Genomic DNA, 26,700 nt, shown 5'->3' with positions numbered 1-26,700 from the left:
TAGAATAATACTAGAATTGATTGTAATCGTATCCTTTGAGTACTACAGAGGTGTATTATGTGGAGTTGAATCCGGACTGTTCTTTTAACTTTGCACGAATCTCAAAGCACAAATAATACCGGTCCTATTCCAAATAGGCATCTTTTAAGTTAATCTGGACCATAAAGTAGTAAGCTCCACCCGTGCGATACTACAGAGGATACTTGTTCAGATGTGACTACTATGTATTCTAACGAATGAGTCAATAAAATATGTGAGAAATGACAGTTATTATTATTTAGTTTATCTTTTTTTCTCATCTTCTTCATCACAACTATAATTATTAATATATTTATTATATTATTATTATTATTATTATTATTATTATTATTATTATTATTATTATTATTATTATTATTATTATTATTATTATTATTATTATTATTAATGCAATCTACCATTTTACTATTCCAACTAATATTATCAAACAGTATTTATATTCTTTTGAATAGTAAAAGGATAGCATTGTTCCAACTCAAATGACACTATTTCATTGTTATCTTTCATTTGTCTAACTCACGCATATTTAAATTTGCTACCAAACTATAATAAATTCATTAACAACAATTTTGCTCTTAAGACTTAAAAGGTACTACAAAAGTGGAACGAGAATATAATCATCTAAATAAACAATGTCAAAAGTATTTGGGGGTCCCTAAAGATTATATTATTTTGTAGAACTAGGATGTCTTAAGTTTACTAAGTCTTTTGATGAATTCAAGTCTAAAACCCATCGAATCGGTCTCAAACGACGAATCTGAACCATTAAAACCCATCTACCTTACGAGTGATGTGTCTAATGTAAATTTTTTTAATTTTTAAATTAATTTTGCATAGAGTCAAGTGGTCAAAAGAGATTCAAAAAATGAATGCTTTAAAATTAATTTATTAACACTCTAATTTTGACCGCTTTATTTTCTACTAAATTAATTTGAATGTTTAAAATTTTCTCACGTAGACACATCATTCGTAAGATAGACAGATTTCAATGTTTCAAATTCGTTATTTAAAGCCGATTCGATGAATTTTAGACTTGAGTTCACAAAAGGACTTGATGAACTTATGAACACTCTAGTTCTACTCTATATTATTATCATTACTCATTTGTTTTTGTGCGCACCGCTGGGGGACATGCCAGGGCTGGATATGGGCGCTCTTAGAAATGAACGCACTAAATGTTTGGCGAAAAAAAAGACCCTCTTGTAAGAAACCAAAAAAAAAAAAAAAAAAAACCCTCTTGTTTCTAGATACCAGGGAGTGCACAGTGCATAACATAATCAATAATTTAATAATCACTATTTAAATTATACACCCGGGATTGCAAGCAAGGATTTGGCCCCAGTAACATGGTTTTGAGAGCATGAGGCACTTTTTCTCGGACACTTGCAACTTGGCCCTTCTATTTTTGTATTATTTTTCAAAAATATTTTTTGTGCTATATGAAGAAAAAATAATAAATAGGGATGTGATAAGAATGGATATATTCGTGTAAATACATATACATGTGATTATTAGGTAAGAAAAAAAAATATACACGTAGAATTGATATTCTTGTCGCTTGAAAATATATAAATATCTAATTTAATCCACCTATCTCAGATTATCGTTTTTTCTCTTTCTTTTTTGAAGTATTCTCATATGTTGTATGCTCACTGTTTATTGTCAATTATCAAATAATATTTGCAGAATTGTTATCAAAATTATAATTTTAAACTTTTATGAAAAGCTTATATTTATTTTTATAGATTTGTCAGCAATATATAGGTTATTAATTTTACATTTATTTTATATTCGTATCCATTGTGTTGAATACAAATACTAATATTATTTTAACATATCTACTTCATATCCATTCCATATATACCCCTAATGATACACCATCTCATACATATTTTCTCACCTATAAATAATTGCATATTATATTTTTTTATAAAAAAAGAAATTATGTTCTTATTCTTTTAATTTGAGGGTAAAACGAGGAACCATATCACATAAATATTGTACCATATAACCAATTAATTGCATTTCTTAGCCAAAGCTAGCTTTGTGACCTCCCTAGCCCTAGTAAAGCAATGTAATGTCATCAAACATAAGTTTACCAGTACCTTTTCTTCTTCTTTTTTACAAAACAAGGCACATGCTAAGAGACACTTGTAAATTTTATCATTAAAAAAACTTGGACGAACAAATATTTGCAAGAATTTTTTTAGTAAGCATTAATGTATCCAACAAAAATTATTGCAATTAGATGAAAGTTTTAAAACAATAGTTGGAGAGGGATTAAGGCATTTTATCGATTAGTTGGAATTCACGGATAATAGCTTGATAATTTTGATAATATTTTTTTAAATAAAGTCTAATAATTATAATTATGTATATTGTTTAAATGAAGTCTAATAATTTTATTTTTTTAAAATAAAATTAGTTTACAAGCATATTGTTAGCCTTATATAATTATGTATCATATTTTATATAATTTAAGAGTAATTTTATATTTCATAAAAAAATGTTAAATATAGAACATTGAAAATTTAAAACCTCAAGATAAATAATAAATTTTATATTAGGTTTCATTATTTTCATCTGTCCACAAATAGCTTGGAACATATTTGACATATTAAAATTTAAAATTATAAATTATGTTTTAAATTATTAAGATTGCCAATTAATTCATTATGAGCTAAGCCAACCTGTATCAATTTATAAAAAAAGGAAGGTTCAAATGAAAAATTAATGAAAATCATTCATCTGTAGATCAGATGCTAATGTAACTATATATGGTGTAGTTCGAAATATAAGATTTTATAATGAGTTTGACTAGTATAACATTAGTGTCATTTCAACCTATATAACACAAACTCTAAAACCTATCAAATTGACTTCAAACGGTGAATCCAAACCGTTCAAACCGATCTACTTCATTAGTTGTGCGTTTACATGCAAAATTTATAACTTTTTGAATTTATTTAGTATTAAGTCAAGCGGTCAAATGTGTGAGTTTTTAAGTTAATTTTAATACATTAATTTTTCAATATTTTTACCGCTTAATTTGATACTAAAATAACTCGAAAATATAAAAAATTTGTATGTAAACGCATCACTCATAATGTAAATCGGTTTGAACGGTTTGGATTAGTCGTTTGAAGTCGATTTGATAGGTTTTAGAGTTGGTGTTATATAGGCTGAAATGACACTGATGTTATACTAGCCAAACTCTTTTATAATTAGAAATTACTTTTACACTTATTAAGGAGTATGACTAATATAACATCAGTGTCATTTCAGTCTATATAACACCAACTCCAAAACCTATCAAATCGAGTTCAAATGGTGAATCCAAACCGTTCAAACCGATAGACTTCATTAGTTGTGCGTTTACATGTAAAATTTATTAGTTTTTGAGTTTATTTGGTATCAAGTCAAGCGGTCAAATGTGTGAGTTTTTAAGTTAATTTAATACATTCATTTTTCAATTTTTTTGCCGCTTGATTTGATACTAAAATAACTCAAAAATATAAAAAGTTTGCATGTAAACGCATCACTCATAAAGTTAATTGGTGTGAACGGTTTGGATTCGCCATTTGAACTCGATTTGATAGGTTTTGGAATTAGTGTTATATAGACTTAAATGACACTAATGTTATATTAGCCATACTCCTTATTAAGATTGTCAAATTAATTTATTGCCAATGATTCTAACCTGTACCATTTATTAAAAATAGAAGGTTGAAATTGAAAATTAATGACATTCATCCGTCCTCCTCCCCCACTTGCTTGAGAGAACATCTCCTTTTGCGAAAAAGCCCCCGTTTTTACACCTCACTCTCTCGACTCTCCAGCAGCCTTCCATCGAAGAAGTTAATTCTCTAGGGTGAGAATCAGGAGGAGAGAAAAGGAGAGTGAGCATATGATGCATGATTTCCAAATTTTCAATTCTTTTCCAGCTTAGATTATAGAAAAATTTCGACGTAATTATTTTTTTAATTTCTGATGGCCAAGCGGGTATACGAAGTTTGGAAGGGCAACAATGTAAGTTCTATCGTTTTTTTTTTTAATTTTTTCTTATAAAGTTTCTCTACAAATGTTATTATCAATTCTTTTTGTTCGGTATAATCTCTTGTGGCGTTTTACTTGGTGCGCACTTAATTTCTTCGTTGGTAGATGAATTTTAGATTGCTTATACTCGATACTAGCCTGAAATTATTTTCTAGGTTGGGTATTGAAGTAGGTTTAGTTGGTTAACAAAATTATTCCTAAAATTGCACATTTTCTTTTCCTTAATTTCACCCAAATTTAAGGAATACTTACTTAAAGATTATAGCTTTCTTTGTCAGGGATGCGAATTTTAAGTTGGTGAAGTTCAGTGAGATAGTATGGTTGTTTTGAAATTTTGGGGCAATTAAAATGGGTTGTCAGGTTGTTTCGCAATGCTGATATGAAACTTACAGTGGGATATAGTAAAATTATATGATTAATTGTTTGTCTTGATTATTTTCAACACAAAAAGTTTCTAATAAGAAAAAAATTGCTGGATTGCATAGGTAGTTTCGGTCAATTTGTTGGTTGGAATGCTTTGAGCCTTAAACCCTAGTTTTGGTCAATCATCACTCAATCCAGTAACCAAAAATTGAAAATTAAACAAATCTTCCGGAACTGCAGATAGTAGTTGCAATCATTTAAACATTGCAACTGGCATAGTTGTTATACTGGTATTGACTCGTACAATTCTTTCAATGTCATGCTACATTGTTGCAATTTAGAATTGAATTTTCATTTACGTATTTAATTATCTTTTTTATGCAGATATTTATATTGGGGGGAAGATTAATATTTGGACCTGATGCAAAATCCCTATTTGTTACGGTTTCTCTTATAGTTGTGCCTATTATAATTTTCTGCATATTTGTGGCGAGGCATTTAATTCATCAGTTTCCTTCATACGATGCCGGTTATGCTATTTTAGTCGTGGCCATAGCCTTTACTATATATGTGAGTATTTTTTTCACTATCAATTATTTTCTGGATGTTGATAATTGATTGTTAGTGAGTTGCTTATTTGTGTAATTTTATTGGACCAAAGATTTTAATTTGCCCGAACAAGATGGTATCAGGTTGTCTAACTGACAGGTAACAGTTGTGCCTCACCTGTTAATAAAACCTGACTTTTGCCATGCTTTGGCCTTAAGTAACCCTGATTTATAATCAAGTCTCATTTCAGTCCAATTTTACCTCATGTAATGAAAGTAATGCAATAAATTACCGAGGCAAAAACCTGTAAAGAAATGATAAAGTATAGCTCTGATTCCACACTGTCTGGAATTTTAAGCCCCTGCTAAACTAATCATACATCAGTTGCAAGGCTCAATCAAGCATAAGTTGGCCGATGCAACCTCAATTAAGCATGAACAATTGATAATTGGTTACACAGTTGATTCCATAAGAGACTAAAGACAGCAAAAGGTGTAATAAATGGCCTAATTTGAAGAACCATGCCAGCATCACAGAGGCTCCTACTGGTTTTAGGCCTAATAAAAATAATGTTGTTTCATTTCTAGAAATTAACTTTTTTCATATTCTTTTATTTAATTTTTTAGCTTTATTTGTGTCTGCTCTAAAAATCTTACAATATCATGCATAATCCCTTCTAATTGAGAAATGTAAAGTACCCTATGTTGCCCTTGTCTTGTAATTATATACAAGATTGGAACTACTCCTTCCCTTTATCATTTCTGCATAGCAAAATACTATAAAGGAGTTTTTTTTTCCGGATCTTTTAAAAAAATGAGGATGGTGTCCATAAAAAGGACAATTCCACGATTTCAAGGGATATTTACATGAATTCTTGCATTACCCAGGGTTATGCATGGAATTTCTCCAAAAAGGATACATGATATTTTGAGGTTTTCTGGGTAATAAATTTGCTCAAATTTTTAAAACCATCCATTATTTTTCAGGTACTTATACTCCTATTTCTCACCTCAGCACGGGATCCAGGGGTGGTTCCTCGAAACTCACATCCACCTGAGGAGGAGTTCTCATATGACAATTCCTCACATACACCTGGTCTACAGTTCCCACGCACGAAGGAGGTGACGGTCAATGGCATGCCGGTCAAGGTCAAATATTGCGACACATGTATGCTATACCGCCCGCCTCGGTGTTCTCACTGCTCCATTTGCAACAATTGTGTTGAACGTTTTGACCATCACTGCCCCTGGGTTGGTCAATGTATTGGCCAGGTACATACCTTTTTTTTTCACTATTGAAAATCGGCCCCATTGTTTTTATTGCATTTGCAAATAACACCTGGCAACAAAGTCTATCTATACAATTGTTTAAACCTGGTTGTAGTTTCATCCAGTGGCTACTGGTATTCAATGTATGGTTTTCCTTTTTCTTTGTGCAAATAACACCCAAATAATGGTCCAATATTATAGAAGGGTTAGTTTTTGGTGTTCCTTTTTAAAAAGTACCCTATATGATCCTATAATCTGCCAAAATTTCCATGTACACAACAAAATATCAACATTACCTAATATGGGAACTTCTGCTTCCACTCTCATTTATTTTTGTGATTTGAAAGGGCGTTTGTATATTTTTAGATTTGTAGTAGTGGAGTACCTCAGTAATTGAATATGCTAGTTATTAGTAGCCATCAGAAATTCAATCGGTACAGTATCCTGTCAATTGTGATAGACTTCTAGCTTTCCTAACATAGTGGAAAATCAGATGGAAAATGTTTTTAGGATAAAGAAAATACTTGTGCATTCAGATGACTTATCTTTACATCTCGATATATATGTCTTCTGGATAATGAATTTGGATTTGGCTGGATTACACTCTTAAAAAATATGTATGAATAACAAAATAACTACTCTCATGCTTAAAAGAAATTAAAGATATATCTATACATATAAGTGTATCTTTTTCTGAGATTATGGAAAACTGTGAAGCACCGTTGCTTCACATAAAAGTACTGGTATCAAGGAGAAATAATAAACAATAATTATTAATAAAATGATTAGAGCAGAAGTAAATACAAAACAAATATATTAAAAGCTAGGCTTCTACAATGCTATCCTACTAGTTCTATATTATTGGAGCAGAAGTAAATACAAATCAAGGATTCTGCATCTGCTGCTATTCATGCCTTCAATTGTACGACCCCACTATTCAAATTTGATTCTTCCAATCTAAATGTTATTCATGCCCTTCCTTTTTTTTTTTTGCGGTTGTTTGTAGAGGTTGAAACCATACACATGAAATCTTCCTATTATTACTACTTTCCGAGGGATGAATAGCGGTTGGTAAAAAAAAAACAACAGATGGTGCTGGAAATGAATTATCCATATCAAATGGCTTAAGCTAATCACTATGTAATGCTTCTATAGACTCACCTTACTGAAGTATTTTTCTCTTCTCTGCAGAGAAACTACCGGTTCTTTTTCATGTTCGTCTCATCGTCAACACTGCTATGTATATACGTGTTCGCCATGTCAGCACTCTATATTAAATTTCTGATGGATGGGGACTACCCTACTGTATGGAAGGCTATGAAACACTCTCCTGCCTCAGTTGCACTCATGATATACTGTTTCGTTTCTCTTTGGTTTGTCGGTGGCCTTACCGGTTTTCATCTCTACCTTATCAGCACCAATCAGGTTTCATTTTTTTACCAATTTCATTTACCATTTTACGTGTCTTTACTTCTTTATCGGTCCTTGTAGGAGATGCAATGTGTCATGTTTGTGTTGGAAAGCCTTCAAATTTAAATTCTGAGTTGGGTCTGACCTATTATCTCATACAGTTGTTTTTATAATGCATGGTAAAGGTTATTTCTTCATTTTGTATAGTTTTGTAGGTTCATATTCTGGTTGTATGGTGATTGAAATTGATGCAAGGGAGGTTTTGGGGTTGTTTTTGGTTAGTGACTTGGGGTTACTGGGGGGTTGATTACTTGTCTTCGGTTGATTTTTTATTTATTTTCTGGAACAGTTAAGTGTAGTTGCATCTATACTAGGAACACCATCTGTATGCTTTTGAAAAGTAACAAAACACAAGGTTAGCAATTTTGACTTTTTTAACTATAAAACACAATCAATCCAGACCTGATCCCTCAAACCTGCCAAAAGTGGATGGGAAATCAGTATGGCCTTTACATGGGGAATATCATTTATTGATCTAAAACCCAATAACTTAACAGGCCCACATCCAACCTGAATTATTTGGGCCAATTATCATTCTCTTAGGCTTAAAATTTGTTCTTGTTTCGCCATGTACTAAAATCATGAACAATTTTTATTGAATGGGCCTATTTTATTTGTGCCTCGAGATTTGTAACCTGGGTTAGCCACCGGCTCTTATTAGTCAAAAGACGAATTATTATATAAGTTTCTTAGATACTCTGGGGCTATATCTTATGGGAGAATAAAATAAAAATGCCGAAGTTCCTTAAAGTTGTTTAAACTACTAGCTTTATTTCTTGTTCCTTGCTGACTATTTATTCAAACTAATTTTAATTGGTTATTAAAATTTCAGACCACATATGAGAACTTTCGGTATCGATCTGATAGTAGACCCAACTATTATGACCGAGGTTGTTTCAACAACTTCCTAGAAGTCTTCTTCACAGAGGTCAAACCTTCTAGAAACAACTTCCGAGCCTATGTAAAAGAGGAGCAACAAACAAGGGCCCCACCTGTCAGTCACAGGCAGGCTCAAGCAGAAGAGGATGAACCGCCATGTGGAGCCCCACGTGCCAAGGTGGAGGATGACTTGGAGATCGGTGACGATTTGTTGAAGATCTCGAGGCGGCGTGATTTCGAGGACATAGGAGATGAGGAGTTGAGAAGTGTTGTCTCAGAATCCTTGCCAGGTGTCAATTCAGGTAGAGGGTTGGAGACGGGAATCAGGAGGGGGGCTGATGGGGATAGGATTTGGGATTTTGATGTTGAAGCAGGTCGGAAAGAAGTAAACTAGTGTATTTACTTGTTACTTGTGCTATGTATTTTTTTTTTTTTGCATCCATTTTCTTATCTTTTGGTGGAAGGAATGGGCTAGGCATTTGAAAACCTGGTTAGTATATTTTTTGTGCCCTTGGTTGTTTTGTGTTTGTTGTTTAAGGTTTATAGTGTTTAGTTGTTTGGTTTGAGGCTTCAGGCTTATGGATGATTAATTTAATTTTTTTTAAGTTTAGTGTAAAGTATCATGACATGGCATTGCTAGATTGATCATAGTTAGGTTTCATTTTATAAAAGATGATCACTAAAATGGGCCTCTAATGAAACTTACATTTGTCTTTTATTTGCCCCCATCTTGGTTTATTTTTGTTCCACTACACAGTCTACACTGTGATTCCTTGGTAAGAGTATTTCACATTTGTCAGCCGCCTAATTATATAATAACTGAGGATGCTATTAAAAGCAAAACAACATTAAACAATAATAAGGGTTATTGTGGAGGCGGACCAGAAAAATAGGGAGAAATTTTACAAAGTATCGTTCTTTGAATAAAATATCTTCCAATTATTTTTAACAAAATGTCTATCCTACATGTTCCCTCTCTTTTCCTCCCTCTTCCTTCTCTCTATTCACTCTCATTTATTCTTTGCTTATGTAAAATATACAATTGTGGTTTTATTTAAGTTTTGAATAACTTTTAATTTTTTGTGTATAAATGATTTAGAATACAAAAATTAAGTGTGAAATTTTATTTGCTAAAATAAGAAAGTATAGTAATAGTGTATATGAAGAATATTTTTTATTTATTTGAAGAATATATGTATGGGCCTTTTTAAAAGTTATTATAAGATATGGTATTAACTTATTTTATAAAATCTAACATATAAATATTTTTAACATATAGCATTTTATCTAGTTTATTCGGTATAAAATTTTATATTTCTAGTTTTTACAATTATAAGAATTTTATCAATCACATGTTAAGAATAATTTAGTGAAATACTTATGCTTTAATAAAAATATACTATGTATATGGCATAATCTTAAGAAATTAAGAATATAAATAACCAATGCAAGAAATAATGCTAGCAGCTTTGAATCAGTTACAATGCAAGTAATACGACTCGCCAATAAATACATTATGGTGAAAAATTAAAAACTAAACTTTGCTGAATTTGGTTATTAATCGGACTAGATATGCACTTCGAAAGTATAAAAAATGTACCCAAACCATCTACACCACTCAATGTTATAGTATTTGAGCTCATTGGTTATTTATTTCTTAATTTCTTAAGATTATGTCATATACATAATTAGTATATTTTTATTGAAGCATATCTCACTAAATTAATTTGAACATGTGATTGATAAAATTTTTATAATTGTGAAAACCAGGAATATGAAATTTTATACCGAATAAACTAGATAAAATGTCGTATGTTAAAAATATTTATATGTTAGATTTTATAAAATAAGTTAATACCATGTCTTATAATAATTTTTAAAAGACTCATATGTTAGAACTATTATATATATACACTGATTTTAGCAAATAAAATTCCACACTTAATTTTTTATTCTAAATCATTTATACACATAAAAAATAAAAGTTATTCACTTAAATAAAATTACAATGAGGAGGGTTCCAATGCCTCCAAACTTTAATAACTCAAAATTTAAATCTTAAAATTTAAAATAAAACCGTTGGATATGAACTACATCATTTTATCTATACACATGTAAAAAGTTATGACATTTCAACTTTGTTTTGATTGTTATCTTGAGCTTATAAAAATGTATACTAATGTGGATAATTTCTAGACCTTAATTTTTTAACTTATTGATTCACATAAAAGCAAAATCAAAATGTAATAATTTTTTATGGACACATATAGAAAATAACATAGATTATATTTAACGGTTTTATTTTGACGTTTAAGTTTTAAATTTTAAATTATTTAAGTTTTTAAAAATAAAAATATAATGGAGGCCACAAAAAATTAGAGGCATTTGAACCCGCAATTTTTATATATAAGAAAATTGAAAAATAAAATATTAAAAATGAGAATGGATCTGTGAAAATTTTAAAAACAGGAAGGGGTACATGACCCATGGCGTCCCTCAGGGACGCCATACCAAATTCAAGTCCGACGAAATTTTTTTTTTTTTTTTTTGAAAAATCAGGGACGCCATAGCATACCCCAGCCCAAGAATTTCAGTAAAAAAAAAAAAAAAAAAAAAAAAAAAAAAAAATTAAATTCCAGGGACGCCATGGCATATCTAGTCCCATATACAAAAGCTGAAAATAAAACTTTACTTAGCGTTTTTCAGCTGAAATTTGACTTAGCGTTTTACGTGAGATTTGTATATGGGACTAGATATGCCATGGCGTCCCAGGAATTTAATTAATTTTTTTTTTTTTTTTGGGCTGGGGTATGCCATGGCGTCCCTGGTTTTTCAAATTTTTTTTTTTTTTTTCGTCGGACTTAAATTTGGTATGGCGTCCCTCAGGGACGCCATGAGTCGTGTACCCCTTCCTGTTTTTAAAATTTTCACAGACCCATTCTCGTTTTTAATATTTTCTTTTTCAATTTTCTTATATATAAAAATCACGGCATTTGAACCCCTCTCAGTTACAATTGTCTATTGGACGCGACTGGCACCTCACCTATTTCCCATCTGATCTTCCAACAACGGTGAAGATTGCCTCAACCATACCTCATCCTCCGTCATCTAAAAAAAATTCGACATTTCCTTAGCTGCGCCGCGCGGTTTCCCCCAAATCCCACACACATCTCGCCCTCTGCTGACATTGGGTCCCACCTGTCAGCTGCTGCTCTCGTCCGAATGCCACGTTGTCCCTCTCTCGCAACGTGTTACGTGTTGCCTCCGCAGCTGTCAGTTCCTTCCAATTGCGGTCTCCATTTTACTTTCCCCTATTCACCTCTTCCTCCACTGCTGTTTGTTCCGGCCTGCCCCCCTCATCCTGCTCATCGTTCTCTGCGCGGCTGTCTACTGCTCCGGCTCCCTCTTCGTCTCTTTCTGGTGCTTCGCAGGAATAATAAGACTACTCAATAAGTAAGTTATTTTGTTCAGAAAAGGATCCAAATTCTTAATCTAAAAAAAAAAAAGAAATTTTTTTTTCAACAGACAATACTTACTTCTGAGAAGTAAGTTAACACGGCACCGATAATACTGTTGCTAAAGTAAATGAGTTTAGGGTTTAAGGTTAACTTGCAATCTTTGAGTCCCAGCTGTACTGTTCATTTAAATGTTTACTGCCTTCGATTGGGGTGCGCCCGCGTTGTTATAAGGGTACTTGATTATGTCAGGAGCATGTACAATATGGTCATATTCTACCTTCTGCTTGCAATTTAACAAAAAAAAAAAAAAAAAAAACGGCCTTGAGTGTAATTTCTTTAATTAGATCAAGGGATTTTCTATGACATAGCTTGGTTGTGAATTTATGAGTTAGTGATGCTATGGTACTATGCAAAGCATGGATTGTTCCGTGCTATGGCTGAGAGGATTTAACAATTGCTTACAATGACAGCATTATAAATTTTAGTAAATGGAAGCTCAAAAGTGGTGAGATGCTATTGTTTAGTTCCAACTCTTTGAGAGTGTTTTTCAGGTGATGCAATGTGCCAGTCAAGTATGCATGAGTCCCATTACTCTTCACTTGATCTGAAAATTTTACACCATTTAATATCAGTTATTTTGTTGGACTTTGAACATGTTCCATTTTTTTTTCTCTGGTATAATTCAAGAAAGACTACTTTTCTCCATTGCATGTACTGCATTTTACTGAACAGGGAAAACTAAGGAGAAGTCCCACGAAATCACTTGTACCAGTTAATGCCCGGAAATAGAGCAAGAGAGGCACAGGATCCGTCAGAGATGTGGTTCCTTATGGTAATATATTAAATACTTCATTAGTTGATTTGGTATTTTTATTTTACCCATGGTGTACTGTACCATCTTAGCTTCGTTTTCAGCTGTCCTTCCATCTTTCATTGGCGTGAATAATTTACCGCTCAATGATCAGTTCATTTCCTCAAGTATGAATTTCAAATTTTTTTCCCCTCTAATAGTTAAAAAATAGATACACTTAAAAAGTTTCACTGTGAAGGACCGGAAAATGCTTCAGTTTTGTTAGTTACAATGTCTAGCATAATGAGTACATTATTTTCGAACAGCTCCTCTTTTTCTTATTTGTGGGTGCTGCAGTCTTCTGATTAAGTGTTCTTCTTTCCTATTACCTCAACAATAAAAAACAATACTCTATTTGGTAGCCCGCCGGTTCGGATCCTCCAAAACTGGATCCAAAAAGAGTCACCAAAATCTATCAAATATTTTTAACTTGATAATGCACTCCGATGTATTCTTCCTTTTTTTTCCACATCATTTTTTCTTCTGTTTCATAGTTTCTGATGTTTTCCCCTTTTGTACCAGCAGGGAATTGCTTCTGTTTTGTATTTTTTTTTTCCTCTCTTTTTTTCCTTTTCTTCCTCCCCCTCTATAGAGTGGGAAAAAATGGCATGGCGGAGCCAGCTCCATCACGGAATGGCACGGTTCCGGCACGGCACGTGTGTCGGTTACGTGCCGTGACTCGCGTGTCCTGTGCCGTGACCATCTTTAGAAAATTTGGCACAACATGACACGGCACACGAAAGATTTAGTCATGGCACAGCACGTAGTCACGTGTAATTAAGATGGTTAGATCTTGACCAAATGGTAAATCTTGAATAAACTAACCTAAATAACCTAAATTATGATTAAATGGCCACGCGAGTCACGTTTGGTCACGACACGTTTAGGCATGGTGTGACTCACGTGGCGTGACCATTTGTGTGCCGTGACCACCCCTTGATATTTTAGTCATGGCACGGCACGTTTTTCCCACTCTACCCCTCTACTTTATATATATATATATAGAGAGAGAGAGAGTAAGGCTATCGTGCTTTGCAAATTAAAGTGGGTGTTTTAATTTGCGCTTATATCTCTAGTTTCAAAGTTCATGTAACATCACGTTAAATCAAAATACTATATATATAACTGTCTTATTATAAAAAAAATATCATCTCTTCTTCTATGCGATCAAGACATAAATAAATAAAAATTAATAATGATAATAATATAACATGTTTCTTTTAAATAACTACCAATAACTCACACCCTTGATTAGCCACCCTTTCAGATATAACCGTTCCCCTATATTTTTTTAAGCACCCTTTCAAATCCCTGTTCCTTATAAATATTATCCCGATGCATCCCTTTTAATTAAAACCATAAACCTTCCTTTTAAATTCTGCCGTTCCTATTTTGTCTCAAAAACTACTCCCATCTCTCAATGTTTTAATTGAAAAGTAAATTAGCAATGAAGCCTTGCTAAAAATCAAAGAGGAATACCCTTTTCAATTCTCTGCCCGCTGCCGCACTATCTAAATTAAGGTACCCTAAATTATGATATTTTCTTTATAAGTTGATGCATGCATTTCATCGATTAGGATATGATAATAGAGATGTCGATTCGAATCAAGTATTGTTCATAAATTGTAGAGATTTATGATTGTATTCATTTAAATTATAATCTGAAAATCTATCTCTTTTATGATATTATAATCTGAAACTTTTCTAGTTTACAATAATTTCTTCAGTTATTCTAAAACTGTTCTCTTGATTTTTTATTCAATTGATGATATACAGAACGTCATATAGTTTGTTATAACTTAGAACAGGATGTATATTTTGTTGGGTTTGACAACTCTAAATAGTTATTGTCTAAATTAATTAATAGTTCTTATTAGTATTTTAATTATTTCGAATCCGCTTTCTTTATTGGAATGATATAAATAAATCACTTTGATCTATGTATGTACATGTATATATCTTCTTAAAAATAGTACCCCCTGTTCTTGTAGAGTTGATATGTTAAATTATATTATGATATTAGAATTTCAAACTTCCTATATATTTAATTGGATTTATAAAAACGATCAAGGTGGCAGAAGCAAAATCATTGATCTTATTTTGATCTTATTTTATTTTAATCCTTTCATTCTCGTTATACTAAAACAGAGGTTAGATTTCAAATTATTTTAACCGAATTTAAAATTGTCAGAGTTTTTAATAATAAATAATATATAACATCTAATATATGGGATTTTATCGAAATAGTCAAATCTAAAACATTGACAGTTGGCCTAGATAGTAAAGTAAGGTGAATGACATATAACATTAAGGTTTTTAGAAATGAACATTTAATTCAAACAGCGTTAATTAAAATATATGTCTATGTTTTAGATTCGAAGTTTAAAGATTTAAACAACTTAAGAGACGATCAAGAATTCACTTCGACATCAGGTACGGGTTTCCTGGACATTGTCAAATTGTTACTGATCGTTTTGTTTGCATTTATTTATTTATGGAATTATGCATGTTGAATCGAACGATCCTTTTTGTTTTGTTTAGAATACTAGGATAAGATTATTCGATTGCTCAACGGATTTTTAAGATGTGTAGTGTAGAGTATGATATTTGTGTGATTAAACGAAACAAACGTGGAAAGTAACGAATAAGTTAAAGGAAAGGGGCCAATATGCGTTGAACGCATGTTGGAATGTATACATTGGGTCTAGTGTCCGACTGGACCCCTCGTTAACGTGGCGTTAGTTGGACTTTCCGTCACGGGTCAATATCTTGCGGTGGTTCGAGTCCCCGTTGAGTGAGACAGTTGAACTAGTGGTGGTTCGAGTCCCCCTAGTGAAACGCCAATATCTGGGGTGGTTCGAGTCCCCTTGGTGAGGCAAAGAAGATCTAGCGGTGGTTCGAGTCCCCGTCTAGTGTCACGGCCAAGATCTAGTGGGGTTTGAGTCCCCCTGGTGAGGCAGTTAAAAACATGAAAGATAACTAAAAAAGTGTATGTGTGCTTGTGTGTGTGTGCCCGCGTGTGTGTTTTAAATATTCATTAGTAAGATCGCACGTAAGGATATAATTTTAATATCCTGTTTGTGTTAATAAGTGAATTTGACAAATTCCGGGACTGGAACTAAATCTCGTACTGAGAGACTGTTCGATCTCTCACCCGTTCCACTTTTATGTGGGTTCCAGGAAATGACGAGGCCGACATGGAGCACGAATAAGAGGGATGAGGATCTGGAGGTCAACGAGTAGATGACTCGAGTATCTTTTTATTTTCTTTTTAGTTAAACTCTAGTTCTCTCTTTAAAAGTGGATACATTGACTAATATGACAATTATCGGTTTGTTTGCCATGTTTGTCTTGATCTTATGTTGAATGTGTATTATGTACTCAAATTAATTGTAGTGTTGGAAAACTTGATTGACTTTTAAATGTTGCATGAATATTTATTATTGATAATGTATGTGATGTGCACACGCCTTACGTGTAAATACGTGGCGGGTTGTCTCGGGGTGTGACAGTTCAAAACGTTGATCCGAACTGTTCAAGTTGATATCCATATTAAATTGTGCTTGAAGACCAAATTTTATATTTTTTGGAAATTTTTTACTATTTTTTTAGAATTTTTCAAAATAAGTGTTTTTCAGAAAATTCTGGACCATCAAAAACAGTGATTTTCAAAAATTCTAAAAAATTAGTAAAAAATTTCTAAAAAATATAAAATTTGGTCTCCAAGCACAATTTAATATGGATATCAACTTGAACGGTTCAGATCGACGTTTTGAACTTTGAAACTAGAGATATGGGCGCAAATTAAAACACCCACTTTAATTTGTAAAGCATGGTAGCCTTACTCTATATATATATATAGAGTTAGGCTGGGTGCTATGGATAGCATAGTGGCCTCTATGCTACGGTTCAATATTTGAGTTTTCAAAATCCAAACGGTCGATCCGAACCGTTCATCTTATTCTCCATATTAATATCTGCTTGGAGACCAAATTTTATAATTTTCTGAATTTTTTTACTATTTATTAAGCCACTTTGAAAATCGCTAATCCAACGGTTTTACTGTTTTGTGCAGCCACCGTTGGATCAACAATTTTGTAAAATACTTAATAAATAGTAAAAAAATTCAGAAAAATGTAAAATTTGGTCTCCAAGCAGATATTAATACGGAGAATAAGATGAACGGTTCGGATCGACCGTTTGGATTTTGAAAACTCGAATATTGAGCCGTAGCATAGAGGCCACTATGCTATCCATAGCACCCCAGCCTAACTCTATATATATATATATATATATATAGAGGTTGGCTACTCTACTTATATAAGTATATGAGGGTATATGCTTATAAGTTATTTTTTCGTTTTCAAAATCTAAAAAGTCGATCTGAACTGTTAGATGTGATCTCTATATTGAAATGTGCTTGGAGACCAAATTTTACATTTTTCTGAATTTTTTTACTATTTATTAAGCCACTTTGAAAATTGTTGATCCAACGGTGACTTCTGATTTTACTGTTTTGTCAAGCCCCCGTTGGATTACTGATTTTCAAAGTGGCTTAATAAATAGTAAAACAATTCAGAAAAATGTAAAATTTGGTCTCCAAGCACATTTCAATATAGAGATCACATCTAACGGTTCAGATCGTTTTTTTTTATTTGAAAACAAAAAAATAACTTATAAGCATATACCCTCATATGCTTATGTAAGTAGAGTAGCCAACTCCCCTCTCTCTCTCTCTATATATATATATATATTTTCTTCTTCTTTCCAAATGATATCCCTTCCCTCAAATCAGCGGTCATGTGTTCAAGTTTGGACTAATTGAGTAAATAACTTAATATTTTCCAATAGTTTTAAATTTTTTTGACAGTTAGTTTGGACTAATTGAGTAAATAACTTAATATTTTCCAATAGTTTTAAATTTTTTTAACTATCTGTCACAGGTCTCTCTCTACATGGTGAGCGAGCCGTTGTCAGTGGTGAGCAAGTCATTGTTTGCCACAGGTTTCATCTCGGTTAGGAAGTCATTGCTTTCCACAGTAGTCTCCCTCACGCGGTGAGTTATGGTTTTTTTTTTTTTCCTCTTTTCCCTATCTTTTATTTATTACTATAGCTAGCTTACTTCACCCGTGTCTCCGCTCATGATATTTGTTGTGTACGTGTTTGAGTTGCCATTGGTATCCCCTCTTTTCCTCCTTCCAATTCCTCCGTGTACATCTTACTTTACGAACAATTTTTAGCCGTCACGCCTACTCTTCCAAGGATGAAAAGAAGATGCAACCACGATAATTTATCTTCCTCAAGTGGATATATGTGAATATGATTATTGTTAGATTGCCTTTAATTTGTTCTTACACTTAACCTGTGCAAGGATGGTGAAATTGAGAAGCCATTGGATTTTTTACACACTATGATTCGTAAAGGGAGTCTCACTTTTCTACCACATTCCAGTTACAAATTTGGTGTAGCTCATGATATTTGGTTGATTAGATGATGAAATTACACTTTTTCTCCCTATGCAATTTATAGCTCTGATATAGGTGACACTTCTACAAAAACTAGGATCTGCTAAATTTCATGACATTAGACCCATACCTTTTACAAAAGATGATGTCTGGAAAATTCAATTTCTTTCCAATTTCACATATCTTAGACATTTTCTCTATAGATGTGTTGTCGACATTAGAGTCTGACATCTCCAGTTTGCATTATATGGGAGTGCCCTACATGAAATTCAGCAAGATAATTTTATCTTTGTAAAGACACGCCCTAAAAATGGCTGACATGAAACTGTGGCAGCTCCAGTTTGAGGATATGATTGTTTGTTATCCTTCTTTTGCTTCATAGTAGGAAAATAAATAGCACTGTATTTGACAAGCAAGCATTGATTAGGTAGTGTGGCATGAAACTGTGACAGTTCCAGTTAAGTTATTGTTAGGCCTGATATGTGGAAAATATTTTATCTTTAATTGTGTGTAATAAAGAGCCAAAGTAACTTGCTGGACCTAATAATTTGAATCATATTCACAATGCATTATGACCAATACAGGTACTGTACCAAACTGTATATACCAGTTTGAACAAATGCTTTGATTCAAAAGCTGGAGCATATGAGGTTTAAATACCTATATGCTTATGATATTAATAATGACGCATATGTTTTCAAGAGCTTTATTCATTGTTGTACCATGCGAATAGTGGACCAGTACTAGAGAACCGGAACATCCCACCAAAGAAAATTTTCTAACCTATTTCTTCAAGGTTAGACCTTTTTTCCCCCGAAAACACTTAGAATTCTTTGAATATGGTTTAGTTCTATTAACAGATCAAATTATTATAGGAAATGATAAATTTGCTTATTATTATGGAACCAATGTCTATTGTTTTGTCTGAATTGAACCTAATATTCTTATTTCAGGTTCCAAAAGTGTAATAATCAAATGTCGTTAACTCAATTTATTAAATATGCAAATGTCCTTGATATTTTACCTGGTCATGCCTGTTCCAGTTTAGTATATACTTAACCATTTATCGGTATCAACCAGAAAGAACTTCCTGGACTGAGAATAAAGTCCTGATCCCTAATGGAAACTAAGGTGCCCAACCTAAAACCTCAAACAATGGTGAGCTAAAGCAATTTGATCTAAATTGACCTAAAATATTACCAGAAATTTGACCCAACCCGCAATTTGTGTTGTGATTTCAGCACATCAATCTATATTTGAATCAATGGTTCTTCTACCACTCATTGGTCATGAATTGTTTTTGGCATGCTACATCATCTTATATATATTGCTTGACTTAATTAGAAAGTACAATAATTGAAGATATGTGCCACTGCTCTTATGCGAACTGTTGGTTACATTTTTTTTTTAATTATTTTACAGGTTAGAAATATTTCAAGGTGAAAATAAGGTAGTTTGGCTGTGGCTTTGCTTTCAGAGATATCTAAAGAAGGGGAAAAAAAGGTAGCCGGTCCTACCAACTTCTTTAATCCATGTGAATAAATTTCTTCGTTTTTATTTTTCATTATTTCCCCCCTGGTTGACGGGGGTTGTGTCTTCGATTTTTTTTCTTTTTTAAATAGTCCTACCCAGCAGTTAAATTCCCTATTTTGAAGAGTGCTTTACCCAATCATAGTTAGCAACCTAATGATGAAAACCTTAGAGATAATTGTAGTTAACTTGCCCTGGAAAACCTGAGTTCATACCCTTGATTCCAACCTCTTCAAATTATATGAGCATATATATTATAACTTCACATCCAACACAAAAAATAAGAAAAAGCCCTGGTACCAGCACCAAATCTGAAAGAAAAAAACCAGCAAAGTACATCCAGCAACAAAGAACACAAGGGCTGGTACCAACAAATTTTTCCACAGCCCAATATAGTAAACCAACAGCACAGCAACCAAGGAAAAACATCATTATTCTAGATTAATCATACATGACAGTATACAATTCATAATTATATTACATATATGCTCAAAGTTGGATATATGATCCAACATAGATGAGCTAAAATTATTTTTGAAAATCGAGAGATAGATAGATCTGCTCCTGTTCAATACATCTTCACCGCTATCATCATCGCAATCATCTTTAAAAATGAACTTGATAGTGTTATGCAGTTTAATAGCTTAAAATATTATTTTATTTAAAATAATTTATCATAGAGCGATACAGTTTAATGATAACAATGATAATAACAAGCATTCAGACATGTATATCTTTCGCTTTCCTTCTTTTATGTATCGAGTTTTGCCCACTTATTTATTATTCATTACAAAAATATTATGCCTTCATAGACTCGTAGAGAAGGGTCTAATAAAATTTTGTTTGACGGTCCATAAGAAACTGTTGCTATGATAAAGTAGTAGAATTAGAATGGGAGATGGAATTGACGGCGTATAATGCAATGAAATAGATTCGTTTTGAATTTTAATAACACTCCTAACTCCTAAGTCCTGACAGGTGACTGGAAGTGCAACTGTGCAAGTGTAAGCAACGGACGATTAGTTTTGAAATAGAGCCGAAAGAAAGATTGAAAGCGAAGGAGGGGAGAGAGAGAGGCCCGCAATCGCAAACGACGCCCAGTAGGCAATAAAGTTGCCTTTTGTTTTGTTTTGTAAAAGAAATTGGCACCAAGCGTGTTCTTGTCGCATCCTATTCCCATTTTCTATCTTCTCTTCTTTGTTTCATTGCTTTGCTTTGTTGTTATTTCTTTCTTTATTTAATTTTATTTGCAACTTGTGAGATAGTGAGAGAGGCAGGAAGAGAGAAGAAGAAAGAGGAGAAGGATGACATGTGAGGGGGGACAAGAATCTCTTCCTTTCCTAGCCACCACCTCATTTATTCTCTCCACCTCCATCTTCACCTCCAACTCAATGATCCAATTTGACTCCTCTACATCTAGTATTCCCTTACCTTTTCCCTTTGTTTCACCTTTTCTTTTTCCATTCCAAAGTATAAAAGATGCCTGGGGTGGCGGAGGAGCAATTGTTTATATTCCTCCTTCAATCCTAATTTGCTAATTTCATATTACCTATAGTACCTACACCAGCAGCTAGCCATCCACTTCATTCTTCTCTCTTTCTCTCTTCACCTCACCTCACCGCTTGCTCCGACCCCCGCCCCTTCCTCACCCATTTTCCTCGATTCAAAGTTACTTTTTTTTCTTGTTTCTTTTTTGGTTTTTGGTGGGATCAACTCCAATTACTGCCCCCATGGCCTCCTCCTCGTTCTCTTCTTCCTGCATCCACGGTATGTAAAACTGAATTTGGAAGGTCAACTCAAATCGTATAGAAAGATGAACGGTTGAGATTCATTCTCTGTAGAATTACTGTAGCTAGGGCCATTCAGAATTTATATAGTATAATATATAATTTCCTTTTTTCTTTCCCCCATTATTACATAATTTATTATCCTACGAAGTATTACACCCTGCAGCTAGCTTACGCATCTGAATTAAAAAAAAGAAGAAAAAAAGAAGAGAACAATAATCCAATCAATTCGATGTGATTTGTTGGTAATATTGCAATTTATAATCCACAAAAGATGTTAAACAATCACCTTCGAGTCGTAGATGCTTTCCACAAGTTTAATTTTCTTTCATCCAAAAGACAGAACATTAATTATATTACACAATAATTTGGATCATGCTCATTATTGTATTTTTCAAACTCACAATCAATAAACCAGTAGGCTGCTGATGATGGACAAAATTGGGGTTGAATGATGTGCCTTAATCATCAAAATATTATATTGTAAGAAATTTGCTGTTAAGACCTAAGAGTATCACTGTGTTAACTTGCATGATCTGTTTTCCTTTTTCCCCTTGAAATTTCAAAAAGAAGTAAATATATAACCTAGGAGGGATAATAAACTCATGCTGGCTTATAAATTTGGAGCTGAATTGATTTCATGGCAGATACGTCATGTTCAAGTAGAAGATCTGGTTTAATAAAGTGGCTCTGGAAACTACTCAGAGGAAGGAATCATGCCGAATCTGGTGGGAGGCGGTCACCTCGTGTTGTTGGCGAAGAAAACATGCTCTGGCGAGAACCCAACAAATCAAGAGTAATCTCTTCCCTTTCATTACCCTGAAATTTCTCTTTCACCTTTTTCTTGTATCCTGGAGTAAAGATTAATTTGAAAAGAGATCAAGGAATGCTTAAATTGGTTCATGTAATTAAATTTTCAGGATGATAAGTCTAAAGCCGACAATGAAGAACTGGACCGTGCCATTGCACTTTCTCTTGCAGAGGAGAACAAGCATCCCAAAGGCAAATACTTTCTCCATAGTTCTTAGTTTTAAAACTCAAAACTTCACAATGATGGACTAATCTTTTGCAATATGTTTGACTTGAAGGTCAAAATGCACCAGGGAAAACTGATGAAGAACTCGCCAGAGAACTGCAACAGAGCTTGGGACCATCGGCTTATTACCCAAATGCACCTGTACAATTCTTGCCAAGGGGACACAGGTACTTATTTTTTTTCTCCTTCATTTAACTGGCAAGTTAATATTTCGGGTCATTTAAATGAGAACTGCATTTTACAGAGTGTGTGCGGCTTGTCAACGAGAAATAGGATATGGCCATTACCTAAGCTGCATGGGTAATTTTTGGCACACTCAGTGTTTCCGCTGCTCTTCGTGTGGCCATGCAATTCGTGAGACTGAGGTATACTCATTTGTATGAAATTTAGGGTCGTATGTTGTATTTTATATGCTTTTCTAATCCAATTATCTTATGACGGGTATATAAAATCCTCTTGTGGCATTGGTGTTGCAGTTTACATTGTTAGGGATTGACGCGTACCACAAACTGTGCTACAAGGAGCTGCATCACCCGAAATGCGATGTGTGCCATCAGTTTGTAAGAATCATACCCATTCTGTTGAGTAACACACATGTTTATGATTTTGAATGTATGATACATGAAATGATAAGTTTGGAAATGAAAAGAAGATGTGTTTGGTTTATTGGCAGATACCAACAAACAGGACAGGGTTGATAGAGTACAGAGCGCATCCATTTTGGGGTCAGAAGTACTGTCCTTCGCACGAGCATGACAAAACCCCCCGCTGTTGCAGTTGCGAAAGGATGGAGTCAAGGAGCATAAAGTACATTGCACTTGGAGATGGAAGGAGTTTGTGTCTAGAATGCCTTGACTCGGCAATAATGGATACAGGCGATTGTCAGCCGTTGTACCATTCAATAAGAGATTATTACGAGGGGATGAATATGAGAATAGATCAACAAATTCCTATGCTTTTGGTTGAGAGGCAAGCACTCAATGATGCCATGGAAGGAGAAAAGGATGTAATATAAACTACCCATAATTAAATTTACAAGTTCTACTTATTTTTTGTGATTATCTTAATCTTATTTTTTTTCTTCTTTAGGGCACACATCACATGCCTGAAACAAGGGGATTGTGTCTCTCTGAGGAGCAGACTGTCAGCAGTGTGAGTAATTTGTCTGAAGAACTGTTTCGATTGAAAAAAAATTTACAATATGATACCAGCTTTTGTAATTAACTTTTTTCTTAAGCTTTCACCACTAACCTTTTTTTTTATATTATACAGATACAAAGGCGGCCAAGAATAGGCGGGAATAGAATAATTGACATGAGGACCCACCCACAAAAACTAACCCGCAGATGCGAAGTGACAGCAATTCTAGTTTTGTATGGCCTTCCCCGGTTAGTTAACTGTTTAAGATTATTACTATTCCATTGAGATTATCACACAAACATGAAATATTTGACAGATCTTCTTTTATTTCAGGCTTCTAACGGGTTCCATTCTTGCTCACGAACTTATGCATGGGTGGCTACGCCTCAAAGGTATTTACTGCATTTACCAATATATCAGGACAAACCTAGTCAAAGAGAATATCAATAGATGTTGTCCTCAATATATCAGGACAAACCTAATGAGGTTATACTATTTGTATATTTTCCACTAGTGATTCTCATTAATTTACCAGCATCCTCTATCTAAAAAATTACATTTTCTTCTTTTGGTTTAGTCACTTGCTTTTAGTTTTGAAAATATGAAACAAACACACAGTTTTATTCCCTTTATGTGAATTAGGATACCGCAATCTAAGCCCAGAAGTAGAGGAAGGTATATGTCAAGTGCTATCTTACCTATGGCTCGAGTCAGAAATTGTGCCGGACACACATAATGGGGCATCTTCCTCCAGTTCTGCTCCATCATCGTCGACCTCGTCAAAGAAAGGAGGCACGTCGGCGACGGAGAAGAAACTCGGGGAATTTTTCAAGCATCAGATCCAACATGACACATCATCTGCTTATGGTGAAGGCTTCAGAACAGCATATGCATCCGTCACCAAATACGGCCTGCGCCGCACACTCGATCACATTCGTTACACCGGACGGTGCCCTATTTAGTTTAACATAATCCCTCGAGTATTAAAAGTGTACCATTTATGCGAAAACAAAATGATATCGAGATTTAGTGTTGCGCAAAGAAAATGTTATAATCAATTCATTTGTTGGCTTTCTTGAGTGAAAAAGAGGCCAAATTGTTGTATTGTTGTGAAATAAGTTGTTGAAGCACTAAAGTTTAAGATGAACCGCATATGATTGCCGACCTTGATGTGGTTAAGAATACCAAACTCTTTCTTCAATGCAAATATGCAATTGGTTTCTAAATCATGTTAGTTAAATTTTGGATATCAATTCTATTATTTTTTATCAACACCTACCTCCCTGAAAAAAACCCACGAATTAAGCAATTATTTAATGAATCTTACAATGATATCTTTATTATACGAATAGAACCATAATGTCATTAAGCGCATTTAGTGTTGCATTTATATACAATAAAAATTATTATACCTACACTCAATATCAGGTTTATACCTACACACACAAAATCAATATCTTTGTATAGTATTGCATTATAAATAAATTAACCATATCCCGAAATTTTTATTAATATCCAAAAAAAATGTAATTTCATAAACAAACCACAATTTCAGAATATTTTGAAATCTACCCATTCCGCAAACTTTTTTTGCGGTTTTGGCCCAAGTTATCGCAAAAAAAATTTGCGGTTAAAGGAATCCAAAACTGCAAAAAAAAAAAAAATTGAGGTAACTCCGGTCCACAATTTGTTTTTTGCAGCTTTTAGTCCCAATATCGCAATTTTTTTTTTTTGCGGTTTCGGAGGAGAGCCTATAAACCTCCTTTCCTTTCCTCATTGCCTCCACCCACACTGCCTCCACACCCTCGGATCTTTCCTTTTCAGAGCTCTGACTCTCTAATCGATCGGCTCTTCGATTTAGGTATTTTAATTTTAATTTAGAATATAATTAATTAGGATCAGGAGGCGCAAGGGTAGGCGCAGACCTAGGATTAGGAGGCGAAGGCGTACGATATACCGCACTGGTTACATGGGATCTTTGGCAGTGACATCGGACAGGTATATACTACTTTAATTGAAGTAATTTTATTTTATAATGTACAATTTACTAAATAAAAAAATGTGTACGAAATGCAGTTGATCCAGGATCAAGTGTACAATCAGGCACAGGATCAGGTGGGTTATCAGTATCCAAGTTGGGATCAGTATCAGGTGCAGAATCTGGAGCAAAGAGTTTGAACAAGCCAGAATAGCATCACTGGAGGAGTTACAGATGCATGAGGTTCCGAGGACTCCGACGACTCCAGCATGGCACTGCAATCTGGGTGATGAAGGGGCATTGCCTTCTCAACCACCTCCTCCACTGTCCCAGACTCAACCGGAGGTCTATGAGGAGCGGCCACGACAGCGACAGCGGCGTAATGTTGGTCAACCAAACTGCTTCTCTCGCATTCACAATATCCTGACCATTGATCTATTATCGTTTTGGAGATGTACTGTCTATAGGATCTATCTAGTTTATTTTGTATGATTTGCTTTATCTTTAGGTATTAGCCTTATCTTTGGTTATTTGCTTTATCTTTGAGATTTATTGTTTATTTTATATGCGGTTATTATACTAAAACATAAATGCATTACAATTAATATGGTTTAGAAATAACATGTTTCAAAAATAACAAAAATAAATTGAATAACAAACGTAAATGCATTATAATTAATATAGTTCAAAAATAACAAACATAAATGCATTAGACTTAATATGGTTCAGAAATAACATGTTTCAAAAATAACAAAAATAAATTGAATAACAAACATAAATGCATTAGAATTAATACGGTTCAGAAATAACATGTTTCAAAAATAAATAGAAT

The 26,700-nt window shown here is 33.5% G+C and overlaps 2 protein-coding genes across 6 annotated transcripts; both read left to right on the top strand.

The window, feature by feature from the left end:
* Window positions 1-3,814: 3,814 nt before the first annotated feature.
* LOC144575486 (protein S-acyltransferase 8-like) lies at window positions 3,815-9,295 on the top strand. The gene is made up of 5 exons (XM_078325650.1): window positions 3,815-4,068; window positions 4,843-5,028; window positions 5,994-6,278; window positions 7,467-7,700; window positions 8,578-9,295. Exons 1-5 carry the CDS (start codon window positions 4,030-4,032, stop codon window positions 9,016-9,018), a joined length of 1,185 nt encoding a protein of 394 aa, XP_078181776.1. The 5' UTR covers window positions 3,815-4,029; the 3' UTR covers window positions 9,019-9,295.
* A 2,630-nt stretch (window positions 9,296-11,925) lies between these two features.
* Window positions 11,926-25,069, top strand: LOC144575643 (LIM domain-containing protein HDR3-like). Of its 5 annotated transcripts, none has more exons than XM_078325852.1 (15): window positions 11,926-12,077; window positions 12,815-12,914; window positions 17,876-17,988; window positions 19,820-19,900; window positions 20,906-21,694; window positions 22,362-22,510; window positions 22,635-22,716; window positions 22,803-22,917; window positions 22,995-23,115; window positions 23,227-23,310; window positions 23,424-23,756; window positions 23,840-23,902; window positions 24,023-24,138; window positions 24,224-24,282; window positions 24,533-25,069. In XM_078325852.1, exons 5-15 carry the CDS (start codon window positions 21,658-21,660, stop codon window positions 24,850-24,852), a joined length of 1,479 nt encoding a protein of 492 aa, XP_078181978.1. In that variant the 5' UTR covers window positions 11,926-12,077; window positions 12,815-12,914; window positions 17,876-17,988; window positions 19,820-19,900; window positions 20,906-21,657; the 3' UTR covers window positions 24,853-25,069. The 5 variants fall into 5 exon arrangements, with proteins under 5 accessions (XP_078181978.1, XP_078181982.1, XP_078181980.1 ...); XM_078325854.1 differs by having other exon boundaries at window positions 11,931-12,077; window positions 12,855-12,914; XM_078325853.1 differs by lacking the exon at window positions 11,926-12,077 and having other exon boundaries at window positions 12,148-12,914.
* Window positions 25,070-26,700: the final 1,631 nt, after the last annotated feature.

The sequence above is a fragment of the Carex rostrata genome, chromosome 24 (assembly GCF_964058835.1).
Source record: "Carex rostrata chromosome 24, lpCarRost1.2, whole genome shotgun sequence".
In the NCBI taxonomy this organism is placed as follows: Eukaryota; Viridiplantae; Streptophyta; class Magnoliopsida; order Poales; family Cyperaceae; genus Carex; species Carex rostrata.
The sequence above is the reverse complement of the archived record's forward strand: the minus strand, read 5'-3'. Positions and strand labels throughout refer to the sequence as shown.

Bases quoted from the DNA above. Each gene is read 5' to 3' on its own strand.
- LOC144575486 (XM_078325650.1), top strand. From the start codon at position 4,030: ATGGCCAAGCGGGTATACGAAGTTTGGAAGGGCAACAAT. The intron at 4,069-4,842 runs GTAAGTTCTATC...TTTTTTATGCAG, and splicing joins AAGTTTGGAAGGGCAACAAT to ATATTTATATTGGGGGGAAG. The intron at 7,701-8,577 runs GTTTCATTTTTT...TTAAAATTTCAG, and splicing joins ACCTTATCAGCACCAATCAG to ACCACATATGAGAACTTTCG.
- LOC144575643 (XM_078325852.1), top strand. From the start codon at position 21,658: ATGGCCTCCTCCTCGTTCTCTTCTTCCTGCATCCACG. The intron at 21,695-22,361 runs GTATGTAAAACT...ATTTCATGGCAG, and splicing joins CTCTTCTTCCTGCATCCACG to ATACGTCATGTTCAAGTAGA. The intron at 22,717-22,802 runs GCAAATACTTTC...TTTGACTTGAAG, and splicing joins GGAGAACAAGCATCCCAAAG to GTCAAAATGCACCAGGGAAA.